General features: G+C 36.6%; 1 protein-coding gene across 8 annotated transcripts in view; it reads right to left on the bottom strand.

Moving 5' to 3' along the window:
* LOC150103549 (uncharacterized) overlaps window positions 1–14,062 on the bottom strand; it is a 98,510-nt gene that overhangs the window by 16,389 nt on the left and 68,059 nt on the right. For 5 of the 8 annotated variants that reach the window (XM_090397592.1, XM_090397590.1, XM_090397587.1 and 2 more), the window contains 4 exons: window positions 10,549–10,727; window positions 3,708–3,815; window positions 2,714–2,815; window positions 1,271–1,363 (listed from right to left, as the gene is read on the bottom strand). In XM_090397592.1, coding sequence (XP_090253718.1) covers window positions 1,271–1,363; window positions 2,714–2,815; window positions 3,708–3,815; window positions 10,549–10,567 — 322 coding nt within the window. In that variant the 5' untranslated portion in view covers window positions 10,568–10,727. Of the gene's footprint in view, window positions 1–1,270; window positions 1,364–2,713; window positions 2,816–3,707; window positions 3,816–6,917; window positions 7,060–10,548; window positions 11,643–14,062 lie in introns of those variants that run through there. The other 3 variants (XM_090397591.1, XM_090397589.1, XM_090397594.1) reach the window with 3 other exon arrangements.

Here is a 14,062-nt window from a genome sequence, read left to right as displayed (position 1 = left end):
AGAGCAATAGAAAGGCTTATTGGGTGAAGGAGCTATCCAGCTCTCCAACCATAGGTAATTACATTTAATATGAAATTTTAATTATACTGAAAGGTAGTTAAAAATATGTACACGACTAAGTAATTTTAGAAGGTAGGGATGACAAGATATTTGGAACCTAGTTTAATACTAAAATCAGAAATGCTTACTTAACTTTTTGGAAAAAAAAAATGCCTTACTCACAACGCCATACTATAATTTGCTTAAAGTAGACGGTAACAGTTTTATTTCCGGTAACAAACAAATTCTAAAAAACAAGCATTAAATAACAGATACGATATTTAATATTAAATCCAATACGTATAATTATATCCATAGGAGCATAAAACGTCCTTTAGGCTCATAGGAATGATATTTCTACAAACCAAATACGGTTACATGTTGAAAAGGCGTTGCCGACATAACAAAACACCGTCATGATAAAAGTAGTGTAAAAAGGTGGCAGGCTTATCAACACGGACACACACACACGCCGTACTTCCTCCCTGACCTTCACTACAACCAAAAGGAACATAGCACTTGTAGTTCCGTTATGAAACTGAAACTACACACTTTCTCAAGATAAAACTGAAGTATTACACAAGCTATAATGTCTTTGTCAAGAGAACAAATATTATTATCATATTATGTATATAATATTCTTAATTAGAATATTATTATCAATAAGAATATTAATTATTATTATTATTTATATTAGAATATAAAATTAGAATATTATTAGCAATAAAGCAGATTTAGACGATATTAACGTTATTTTTGGCAAAACCGATTATCACAATAAAATTTTAGGGAACATCACCGATACCAATACTTATAAAATAATTAGAGAATTTCATATTAAAACAAATTAAAAACATTCATATCAACTTGAATAAAAAATAGATAAATACTCCGTTAAAAAGTCATTCTCCTTCTCCCTACCATTTTACGGACAAGTTACGATATACAAACCAGGCCCTTCTAAATGATCATAATTTCATACAAAACACACCACAACAATCCTCTTATCGAAACTTATTTCCCAAATAGTCCAACCATGATGAAATATTACATTTATGAATAAATACTGACGAGCTCTACAAACACATAACAGAATTTCGGTCTTCCCTTTAACCTGATATTAGCAGTTAACTTGCTGAGGTTGTCCTTGCTCAAACGGAAACGATGTTTCTGAGTTCAAAGATATGACCCTGGACAAGGTTATTATACTGCATTATGAAATTATACTCACCATCTTGGCAATATGAACCAGAAAATCCTAAAGAACATTTACAGCTACCACCGATACATACTCCTCCATTGACGCAAGGTGGCCAACAACTGTCTATAACAAGAACATGTAATGAGTAAGACAAATAATATAACAAGACATTTAGATGTGAATGCATGTTGATAGAGTGGATTGTTCCATGATTACTATATAAGAGTAAAAATTATGGATTATTACTTGATTACAATATTTGTTATTATATAAAACTCGTATTTAGATTTGTGCTGATTGTATTAAACATATGACTTCAACGATTAAATGGATTTGCAGAAAAGGAAGCCAAGACTTTATTACCAATATTTCGCACCAGTGAATAAACATCACCAAGGTTAAAGAAAAAAAAAAAAAAAACGTGATCACAGACATACACTGCAGTGTAGTGAGATCACAAATTATTCGTGGTAGTGTGTTTGCCCTCTGGCTGCGATCGAGACGGATGCTTTGGTGGTTGTTTTTCATAAATATCCAAAAGTATTAGATATTTACAAATATCTAATAGTTTCTGGGGTTAGGTCTCTTTAAGTAATCAGTATCCTGTAAAATACATGCCAAATTCAGAGTCGTCCTTTGGTTCCGAAGCAAATTCTTGGTGATGTCCATAAATTCAATGGAATCCTCCGAGAAATATGTGTATATTAAGATCATTTTATCTCAGATTCAAAACTGTATCACACTCTAAAACTCACTCTTCATATCACTTTATGGATTAAAGTTGATTTAACATCTGCGACTCATATAGATTGTCTATTGAATGTTGCTTGTTTGCAATTATGACAAAACTAAGTAAATGCCGGCCTAGTTGGCCGAGTGGTTAGCGCATCCGCTCTCCAGCCGAAAGGCTGCGGGTTCGAATCCCGCCATGGGCATGGATGTTTGTGATTGTCTGTAAAAGTGGTGGTGGTGGGCGGTAGATGGCATTGGTGTAGTTGTGGTTCGTTGTAGCTTGTGGATTGAGTGAGTGGTGGAGACAGAGAGCTGTAGAGTAAGTACCCTCCCTCGATGAGTCTTTGGGCTCCCTAGAGGTGTCACGTAATAATAATAATAATAATAAAATCTCTGATGCCTAGTGTATTACGTCTGTCCATTGCATGCGCTTTTCTGGATGGCTTAGATGTTTCGGGATGAAAGATCTGAGCTTCTGCTATCTAATGAAGAAACGTGTATTAATTAATATTTGCTTATATACGAATGCAAAAAGGTAACTCTATATAGTCACCATATAAAGCGCGAGATGCCTTCCTATTCTAGCCTGGAAGCTACGTAAATGGGATAAAGAAAAAACATAAAACTATGAGAGGATATGGATGGATTGAACTCCGCAATATCTGCAACATATCCCTACAAGTGCTTGTATATATGTTCAAATTAAATACGGAAGAAAAGGGATAAAGAAAGTATACTTACACTTTTCACACAACATTCCCGAATATCCTGCGGGGCATTTGCATTTTCCACGGCTGCACACCCCTCCATTTAAACACGACAGAAACTGGCAGTTGTTTGCAACTAAAAACAAAAAGGGCAATTGTCAGATAAATATGTTAACTAACCAAGTGTTTTAATTTCTTAAATACACAATGTACAATAACTTTCCTAAAATATGTTCCATAACCTTGTATGTTTGTGTATACATATATATAGTGAACAAGAGACGTGTTCACCTTAAAGAGAAGCGAACGAACAATAAACAAAGCATTACAAATGTCTCCACTTGATAAATTTTGAGAAATACGTTAATATTGGCAAATTCCGTATTGAAATACCAACAAGCAGAAGCTATAGCTGATAAAACAGAAATGTTAAACCTCAAATATGTTTAGAAATAATAAGATATACAAATTGGTATCAAATATTTATCTTCTCATGCGGTCTTATTTGTTGTTTTAAATTTGCAATGTAAAAATCGTTTTTAAACACATCGGTTTCCTGAACATTCAACTTTCCTTTATATTCTTCGTTAACACGTGTACGCATTGTACCTTCGCTGTTCATAGCCATATGACCTTTCCATCAGGGAAGAACTGTTTCATTACAATGAAGGACAAACTATTCCCTAAATGCGGAACGCCTTTCTTATATCAGCTGAAGCCAACTCAATACTGGAATAATTTCACCGATCCAATAAATGCCATCAGAGGGAGCCATTATCGTTTTCCAGTTGATTTTGCCATATGGCGCTCGAGACTTTCATAATGTTAATTTTAAGCCAGTGTTTTCCTTGATTTTCACTTCTATACAATCAGCATTACAAACAAGTTTTCACACGAATAAACTTATTAAAATGAACCAGAACATCCCGGTTCGTTTAATTGGATGATATAAATACAATTTCGATGCATATTTATTGTTCAATCGTGTAACTCGAAATAGCTCATCAAAATAATGAACGTTTACTTACCTAAATCAAATGCCTTAACAGTTAAAATTAGACACAGAAGGAACTTGATTATCCTTTTAAAGGTGCCACCAGACATCTCATTCAAAACTAGTTGGAATAATAAAGACACTGGAAGAAAACAGAAATTGAATATTTGCATAAACATTCCTTCTTATAAAGGATTCTAACATTTGTTTTTCACTTATAAATGCATTAAAATGGATGACAGCATGGTATTTCTTTAAAATTAGTGATGAAACAATAGCAAACCGATAACGAAGTTTAATGTTCGCATTTAGTTTGGAGAAGCGATGGAAAAGAGGATGTTTAGAGTTCCATTCAAGGTATTCGTAAAATATTTAATGTTTTTGAATCTGTAACATTTTCAATAGTATTTCAAGGAAGAGGGTGTTAGAGAGGATTTCGGATGGACTGGAAAGTGTACAAGATTGGTGGAAACATAATTCAAAAGTAATCCTGAGCTGTGCAATCGAAGTGCTTGGTGAGACATCTGGAAAGATTAGAGAGCAGAAGGAAGGTTGGTGGTGGAATAATGATGTACAAGTGGCAGTGACAGCTAAGAGGAAGGCAAAGCAGAAGTCGGATGAGTCAAGAGTGGAAGAGAACAGAGAGGTGTACAAAGAGAGAAAACAAGAAGCCAAGAGAGTTGTGGCACAGGCGAAGGCCATGGCATATCAAGATCTGTACGATCAATTAGAAACAAAGGAAGGACAGAGAAAAATTCACCAACTAGCGAAATGTAGAAATAAAGCAGCAAAGGACATCTTACATGTGAGGCAGATCAAAGACGCTGAAGGAAGAGTATTATGGAGGAATGTGGACATAAGAAACAGATGGAAAATATACTTTCAGGGACTTTTGAATGAGGAAAATGCAAGGACACACAGAGGAGATGGGCAGCCTTCTGATGGGATGGTGCAGAACATCAGTAGAATGGAAGTGATGGAGGCCATGAAGAGGATCAGGAATGGAAAATCGGTGGGTCCGACAAAATTCCAGTGGAGGCATGGAGGGCACTGGGAGAAGAGGGAATTGACCTGCTGTGGGACCTGTTCATGAAAGTTTGCCAACAGGAAAATATACCCGAGGAATGGAGGGAGAGTACTCTTGTTCCCATCTACAAGGGTAAAGGGGATGCACAAGATTGTAAAAATTACAGAGGAATAAAGTTGATGTCCCACACAATGAAGATCCTAGAAAGGGTTCTTGATGGTAGATTGAGGAAGGAGGTAGAGATTGCAAAGGAACAATTTGGCTTCATGCCTGGTAGATCAACAACAGATGCTATCTTTGGGTTACGACCGATGATGGAAAAATATCGAGAGAAACAAAGGGAGCTACATCTGGTATTTATTGATCTGGAGAAAGCATACGATAGAGTGCCAAGGCAAGAAGTTGGGAGGTGTCTGAGGGAGAAGAAGGCGCTGGAGAAATATGAGAGGTTGGTGCGGGAAATGTACAGAAATGTGAAGACAAGTGTTCGGACCTGTTTGGGACAGACAGAAAGTTTTCAAGTCAGCATTAAGTCCGTTTCGGTTAATATTGTGATTGAGGTGGTAACAGAGGTGGTGAGAGAAGATGCGCCTTGGACAATGTTGTATGCAGATGACATCTTGCTATGTGTAGATTCAAGAGAAGAAGCGGGAACTAAACTGGAAAGATGGAGAAAAAGTACTGGAAGAGATAGGTATGAGACTGAGCAGAAGTAAGACAGAGTATATGTGTTGCGCAGTGGGCGGCGGCGGCCAGGAGACAGATCTGGAGCTGGAAGGAAATGTTATCAGGAAGGTGAGAGACTTTAGATACTTAGGTTCAACAGTGGAAGAAGATGGAGGAGCTGAGAAGGAAGTGGGATGCAGGATACAAGCGGGTTGGAGGAACTGGAGGGAGATGGCTGGAGTGTTATGCGATAAGAGGGTGCCGATCAATCTGAAAGGCAAAATTTATAGGACAGTAGTGAGGCTAGCTATGACATATGCTATAGAAACTGTGGCCCTGAGGAAAAATAACATCAGCAGGATGGAAGTTGCAGAGATGAGAATGCTTAGGTGGATGTGCGGTTTGACCAGAAAGGATCGTCTGAGAAATGACTATGTCCGCGGAACAGTGACGGTTACGAACTTAGGAGCGAAAATACAGGAGGCAAGGTTGAGATGGTTTGGTCATGTGATGAGGAGGGAGGACGAATATGTGGGAAGAAGGGTCATGCAGATGGATGTGCGAGGAAGGCGGAAGCGTGGGCGGCCAAAGAAGAGATGGATGGAGCTGGTAGAAGAGGACTTGAGGATGAAGAACTTGGATGTGGTGACAGCCCAAGACAGGAAGGTGTGGAGGAGACTCATTATAAACAGTGACCCCACTTAAGTGGGAGAAGCTGCAGAAGAAGAAGAAGAACATTTTCAATAGTATGACCTATTTATGATAAACGATAATTCGGCTTCTATATCGATTCGTGGGGGAAAAATTGTGTTTTGGTATCTTCAGCTCTGGTCTACTTCTCCGAAGATTGTAAAAACAATCTTCTCCGAAAGATTGTTTTAACTTGCGATGGATACAAATTATCTTGCGATGGATAGATGATTTAAAAAAAAAATCTTCCTTGATTACTGATTCTCCTATTAACATAATATACTTTATCAGATATTTGTAAACTCTGATTTTAGTGTTACTTCTTAAGAGAAAAATATGTCTAGTAAGATTAATATTAATATTTTATGAAATGTATGGTTGTAGCTCGTGAATAAGTGCACGAGTTTTGACGAAAACGGATCCAACTTTTGTTGTAACGTGTTTCTGTAATAGCTATGCAATGACGTTGATATAAATAACATTGTTCATTTATTTGCAATATTACATTGTTTTTAAATATACTCGTCGGATTTGATTGTAATAGAGAATTCTAAAACTATTAGAATTCTCTATTACACCAATTACATCTATTACAGTTTATACCATATAACGAAGAACTCAGCGACCGCGACAAGCATGTGTTATCTTAATGGTCAAAATTCATATTATTTGTTTATTGGTTTTTACACCAAATGACCTCACTGGGTACCATTCCTTAATTCACATTCAAGATTGTATGTGAATACAATCACGTACTCACGTTTTAACAATTAAAGGTCACGAAAAGGAAACGTAGCAGAAAAAAAAATCATCAAAATTTAAAAATTAGAGAATGTTAAATACCCTCAAAAGAATACTCACAATTTTGGATTTCTCCTTCTAAAACTCCGAATATGATTTCATATTAAAGGTGTCGGAGCATTAAGTGCAAAATTAAATGCTCATTCGTTATCCATTTCTTCATATTTTCACAAAGAAGAACTCACTTGCTTACAAATATTTTACGTTATCACATTTCTGTTTACAACAAAACGTGCACTTCGGAACGATTCTTAGTAAAACTACGTCACAGGTTCCTACTTCCCGATATACTGAGACGTCGCGAAGTCGCATGTTCTAATCAATTGACGTTAGTCGAACGACGCGACCCGCATCTATGCAGAAGTTTACAAAAATATAATTTAAAAAAAAACATGAAATTTCGAAAAAAAAAAGTAACTAACTAAAAAAAACACGTGAACCAAAACATAAATAAAAAAGAAAGTACGCAGAGAATAGAAATAAAAGAAAATTTAGATAGAAAAGCAAATTTTCGATACATAGTTTTGAAAAAGCAAAACAAAAGCCAGAAGACGAAATGGCATTTTCAATATTATGGACAATTCTACCAAATCCTAGACGGCAAATAATAATGGGCGAACTCAGATGAACAGATAAAACAATGGTAGATTGGTTTTCGTTCTGTTGAGAATTCTGTATTGGTTAGGATTGCATAAAAATTCAACTAAATAAGGAGGAGAAAAAATTAAAAGTGTTGAAAGACACGAAGCTAAGAAGACAAAATATAAAAGAGGGAGATTAACAGCTGGGCGGTGTGTATTTGATGGTAAAAGAACAACGATTTTTCTTTTATTTCTCACACAAAAAAGGCAGAAGAGCCTATAGAAAAGAAATTCAGTTTCTGGATATGGTCAGAAATGGAGTAATATGCTAATATTGTTCTTGAAGTGTTGGAGATTATAGTCCTTTAGAAATGCTTCATATGGGAGGTGTACCCTTTTCTAAAGGGGATCAAGAATTTTTAGGGAGGTCTTAGGTACACCACTCTAAACATAAAAGCAGTATTCCAGTGTTGGTCGGGTTTGGGATTTGTACAAAGTAAGTAACTGTTCGACAAAGAAGTGCCATCTCCTCCGCAAAAGGATGCCACTAATGTTGGATATAAAAGTGATATGATTGCAGCAGGAAAGGTCTGGAGTAGTTCTAGCAGTCCGAGAAGAGAAATTTAGATTTCACTGTTGAGCTAAGCATTATGAAAAGTAAACGGAGAAGGATCGTAGGGGTTATTTTACGAGTAAACATGCAAAACTGCGTTCTAGAAGCATTGAAGTTCATCAGGCTGCTTTCATCTTAATCAAGAACACTGTGAACATCAGTGTTCAGTGCATTTATTACAGATGATTTTGAAGCTTGAGATGGTTGAACACTGCAAGGCTTGTCATAAGATTAGGACGAGTCGAGTGCGCTATCATGAAAACTATGAAGATGGTTTGCAGTCAGTGAATGTTGAAAAGTACGTGACTGCGTAAAATATAACAGACCTTTACTTTTTAATCAAATGTCAATGCAGAACAAACATTGACACCGTAGTTGAAAAGTTATAAAAATAATAAAAAAATAGGGGAAATATATAAAAACATCAACTTTTTAATATTTTTTTTCATTATTATCCCATGGTATTATTACACCAGATCATAGAAGTCAAGTTCATGTATTTTATGCAGCACCTTTTCTGGCTTGTTCTAAAGTTCACATTTGAAAATATTCATACAGTTTAGTAAATGCATTGGTGATACTTCCTCGATGTTACAGATTTTGCAGGAAGACTTTTATGCCATTGCTAAACTTGATTGGTCTTGTGTGGCCGGTCTTGAGGCGATAATCATGGTAGTGGCACTGCGATTAAACTTGGAGTGATGGTAGCTCCTGGCTTTTCTGCTGAGTACCAATGGTGAGTCATGTCCTGAAGAATTGTTCTTTTTATGTTTCCCTTTAATCCCACATGGGATGGGATCCATTGGAAGATTATTTCGGAATCCTTATGTAGTTTGTTTATGTTTTTTGCTATAGCTCTAAGTATTTCTTGATGGCTAGTGTAGCAGTTCTTAATAGCTTGAAGGGGTGCTAAGGAATCTGTGAAAAATATAAATTCCTTCGGGTTTTGTTTGTCCAAATATTGCAGTGCTGTGTTAATGCTATTAATTCTGCATGGTATGAGTTGCATCCAATACTGTTAGTTGTTTTTATTTCTATATTATGAGAGCCATAGATGAGTACGCCACTATGGCTCTCATAATCTCCAAAAATTCAGAATTGCCATTTGGATTTTTGGAGCCATCTGTGTAGATCTTTATTAAGTCAGGTCCATATTCCATTATTGTTGAAAGGGCTAATGATCACAAGATTTCGGGGTTTTCTAGACTCTTTTCTCATGTTTCCCTATTTCAGAGTTGATAACTATATTTTTCCTGTCTTGATTTGGAGGAAATGCTGGGTAGTCGGCTATTTTATTTGGACAGTCCAAGAGAATTTTATTTTCTATGATTTCATGCATTGTTGATTTTTTCTTTATTCTGTTTGTTGGTTTCCAGTTTTTGAAAAGTTCACTTGTTCTATGATGTGCAAGGTTGGCTCTTTTTTCTACAAATTTGGTAAGATTTTCTGGCCACCTAATTTTTAAAGGAACAAGGTTGGATTCGAATTCTGCTATTTTTTACAGGAGTTGTATTCCTTAGTCCACGGATGATTTTAGCTGCATTTTTCTCAAATATATACTTCAAATGAACCAAAAAACACCAATTCTGGAAATGTAACTGATGCTTAGTGCCCGCGTTTCTAGTATTGGTTTTTCATATTTTAGGAGAGGAAGTGTTTTTGTTGGGGAGGGAGATTTGTTCCTTTCGCCGATTAAAATTTTAGGTTAAAATTTCAAGACTGAGGCCCTCGAGATCTAACCTAATGAACACACCTTTAATCCCCCCAAAAAAGAACACTTTCTCCGATTAAAAAAAAAAATACAGACGTACAAACTTGCTTTTCCAAACAAACATACCCCCTTCCCCCCTCAAAAAACACACCAACTTATAACACCACAACATTCATCATACAAAACAATAAAATGACAATTCCTAATAAAACATGAAACTCGTATAAACTGTAGAGAAAAGAAAAAGGAAAAACCCAGGAAAATAAACACCATTGCAAACAAGATAAACATGAAATGAAAAAAAAAAAAAAAAAAACTGACTTTACAAAAAAACAACTCCTTTATGATTTCTAATCTCCTGTGTGGGCAACTGTGCACTTGAAAACGTAACTTCCGGTTTGCCTCAGTCTTGTGAAACTCAGTAGAACACGTGGTTGCTACGTGTTGTTTACCGGAAGTCTAATTGTTAAAGTTTTCTCAGCATCGAAACAAAAAAAAAAAAAATGCAAATATGATATTTCAAGAAAAGATACAAAACTCAGAGACTCCTTAAGAGCTTCGTATTTGCATCTGCACAGAAATGTTTTCTATTTATGTAAACATAATGTACCCGCGATGCTAGAATACATTCACAGGCTGCAAATGCTGTACAATATTTTTCAACTCGTGGAGTTTTTAATTATGAAACAACAAAAAACTTCAAAAATAATTTATGTGACATTTTATACCACTTTTTGCCCAGAATTGTTATGAAATGACTTAGTATTTATAAATGAGCACACCTACCTTGTCCAACGGAAATCATCGATGTTTGTTTTTCTGTCTGCTAAGCTCAGTTTGGCGCTTGCACCAAAACCACGTGTCGTTACTGTCAACGTCACAGGCAACAACCATGTATGGCAATTGAGTATATTAACGTCCCAGACGGTGGCGGCTCGTGGCTTGAAATCGTGGAGGTGCTTCACCTTTCGAAATATACATACACACTGTAAGTACATGGTATACGTGTTTGGATAAAATATCAAAATTATGGTAAAAATTAAACATGAAAAAATATTGTTTATTATCGATAAAATTATACAGTTTAGTATAATTCAAAATTACTTAAAAATAAAATCCATTCCTTTAATTGTAATTGAAGGAATGGATTTACAATTTTTGGACATTACAATTAAATCCTTTAATTGTAATGTCGAAATATTTAAAGACACGAAGTAAACACGATAAACACTCTACTACCTGGCAAACTGCATATAATCAACAATGGAACTGCGCGACGGACAGTGCCGCATTACGCTAAAAGCTCGCATCTCACTATGACGTGCATATGCTTGCACGCGTAGCAATGTGACACTGTAATAAACACAGTGCTGCTAGCGTCCTTCGCCCTCCTAAGTGCTACAAGATGGATTTTTATTATTTTTCATACAAAATAAGAGAATTGTATAGGATTGTTGATGATAAAACCGCTCCTGGCCCGAGGCAACAACCATGTATAGCAATTACAGGCCCAGTGACGTTGATCACTTCTCCTGTAATGCACGCATGGGGTAGCCCTGAAATACCAGTCGACAGACTATGAGGTATCCTCGTGTCGTATCCTATCTCAGGGAGCGTTTGCATCTCTACCGATATGAAGTGGTTTCAACTTGCTTAAAATTTACAGTTCATGTAACTACTTCAATGACCTTGCATTCTCGATATTGAATATAAAAGTTGACAATGATAATTAGAAAAAAAAAAAAAAAACGAAGAAATAAAATTTCTATAGTGAACGGAAGACTACATTGTAACAAAGAGAAACACACAAGTTTGTAAATAGCTAAAAATACACTCAATAATAGATAAAATACACAAATATAGAAAGAAATGGCTTAAGCATATTGAAAGAATTCTAGACAAAAAAAAAAAAAAATAGACTAACAGTTGGCGAACCCTGCACTAAGTAATCACTGTATGTATATATATATATATATATATATATATATATATATATATATATATTCATTCATATACTCATATTATTATTATTATTATTATTATTATTATTATTATTATTATTATTATTATTATTATTAATGTTATTTATAATTTCACATGTATTCATACACTTACGATATGGATATTTGAGATGGATATTTACATTTATAAATTTCCGCAAAAATGTTTATTTTTGAATCTCAGACATAACAAAATATTTTGGTAAAATTTGGAGAAAAGGGAAAAGCGAATAATAATGATTAGTGCTTCTTAGATTTCTCTTCAAGATACGGACTCTTCAACACACTTTTCGCATCTTTGAATTAACATTTCTATGTTCTTGAAATTTTATCCGCAAACTGGCCTAAATCTGCATATTTCACCTCATTGTTACCTGCAAATTTTTTTCTTCTTAGGTCTTTCTTCAGTTTCCAGTAGGATATTATTCACTAGGTGCTGGAAGCTCTAAAACCATGCCGGAACAGGTCATACAATGCTCCTGAATTGAAGAGAGAAGTCTAGGCACCGACTTTCGTCAAGTGAAGCTTCTCATGAATGATGCGAAAGACGGTTATTATAGAAAATCCCAACCTTGCTGAGATTTCTTGGAGCAGTTCTTCCTCAACACTGCTCCCTAATTTACCGTTATTGCGAGCGTTTTTCCATTGAAATTAACCATCAAACGGAAACATAACAGCGGGTGCCGAGCAGCGGAATACTTCAGTACAACCTTTAAGCACTTTTAGTGTATAAAAACCAGCTATTCTTCCAATTCAAAATCAGCCATGTGTAAGCGCACACGATACCTACCGTACGCAGCAAAGATGGCGGCACTAAAAGCCAATGGCGAACGAGCACCACATGTCTCGCCGGAACAGTGCCGTCGACCGCCACTGAAAATCCTATTACGTGCCGCAGCTGCAAAACCGGTGTCACAGACAAAAAAAAAGGGGCATATTCTTGGAGTTCTGTTGCCACTGGCTGCACTCTTCCTGCGCGAAAATTGACGAAGGTGCACATAAGCTACTTATCGAACTTAATCAGCCGTTCTTCTGTTCGTTGTGCCTTTCTTCTGTAAAACAACTTCTGAACGTAGGTAAGCAAACGTGTCGAAAATCTCGAACAGCACATCAATGCTGTCAATGAAACTTTTACCGACAAAATAAGTGCAGTTGAAGCTAAGCTAGATCAAATCGGAAAGCAGCGCAACGTAAGCTCTACTCCGCCAATGAAATAACTTTGCGATCTAATCGCATCAATAGTAAGCGACTTGATGGAGGCTGAACACAAAAAACTCAACGCCATCATTCTGACCATCCCGACGGAAAACGGAAAATCACTACAAGAGGACATCAAGAAACTAGCCGAAGAATGCAACATCAATCCCGAGAATATCGTCAGGTGCCATCGTTTCGAGGCCCATAAATAAAAGGAAGGACGGTACGAACTTTCCGCGCTTAGTAAAAGTGACTTTCGACACGCCGACAAGCACATCAAAAATAATAACAGCGATCAACAACAAGTTCAAAGACTTGTCTAGTTGTGCATGTATGCGCCTCCAATCGTGCATACATGCACAGCCAGACTTATCATTTGCACAAAGAGAACGAAGACGCCAGCTTCGAAGGCAACTCGAAGAAAAAAGCAAAATGGTGATAACAGTTGGACCATCAATTACAGACAAGATAATCTGGTGAAAAAACCAAGTGACGTAACTAGCAGCCACCATGGAGACCAGCACCTCATAGGAAATGTGCAAAACCATGCGGTCCAACAAGCGTCACACAAACCCCTACACATCCACACCAACATCCGTGGCCTAAACTCCAACCTGAATAGTGTCCACTACCACCTACAGTCTACCAAACCCCATCTACTCTTCCTGGCGGAAACTGAAATCTCACCTCCCCGCCAGCACCACTCTCAACCTCCCAAACTACTCACTATTCAACAACTTTCTCCCCAAGGGTGGTGTCTGGGCATACATCCGCTCGGTCATACCTTGCCAGAGAGCACCTAACCTAGAATCACCCAACTTTGACCTTCTTTGGTTGAAAATATCCCTTCCCTACTCAGTTCAATTCATCGGCTGCCTCTATCGTTCCCCCAACGCAACCAACAACCCTGAGCTCTTTAATTTCCTCTCCCTTAAAGCCTAGAGTGGCCTTCGTCCCTCTTAACTTGGTATCTGTTTGAGAAATGTCTGCAGCCTTTCAGAGATTAGTACCATTTTTTAATGACAATATGTAACGGATAGTCGATTTCTATTGTCTATATTTATATGAAAATATTTATTGTTAAAACGCATATCTTCTCCTTC

This window comes from Typopeltis vanoorti, chromosome 9, assembly GCF_054136105.1.
Source record: "Typopeltis vanoorti isolate ZY-2024b chromosome 9, IOZ_Tvanoo_1.0, whole genome shotgun sequence".
Classification (NCBI taxonomy): Eukaryota; Metazoa; Arthropoda; class Arachnida; order Uropygi; family Thelyphonidae; genus Typopeltis; species Typopeltis vanoorti.
Note: the sequence above shows the minus strand (reverse complement) of the source record. Positions and strands in the feature narration are given on the sequence as shown.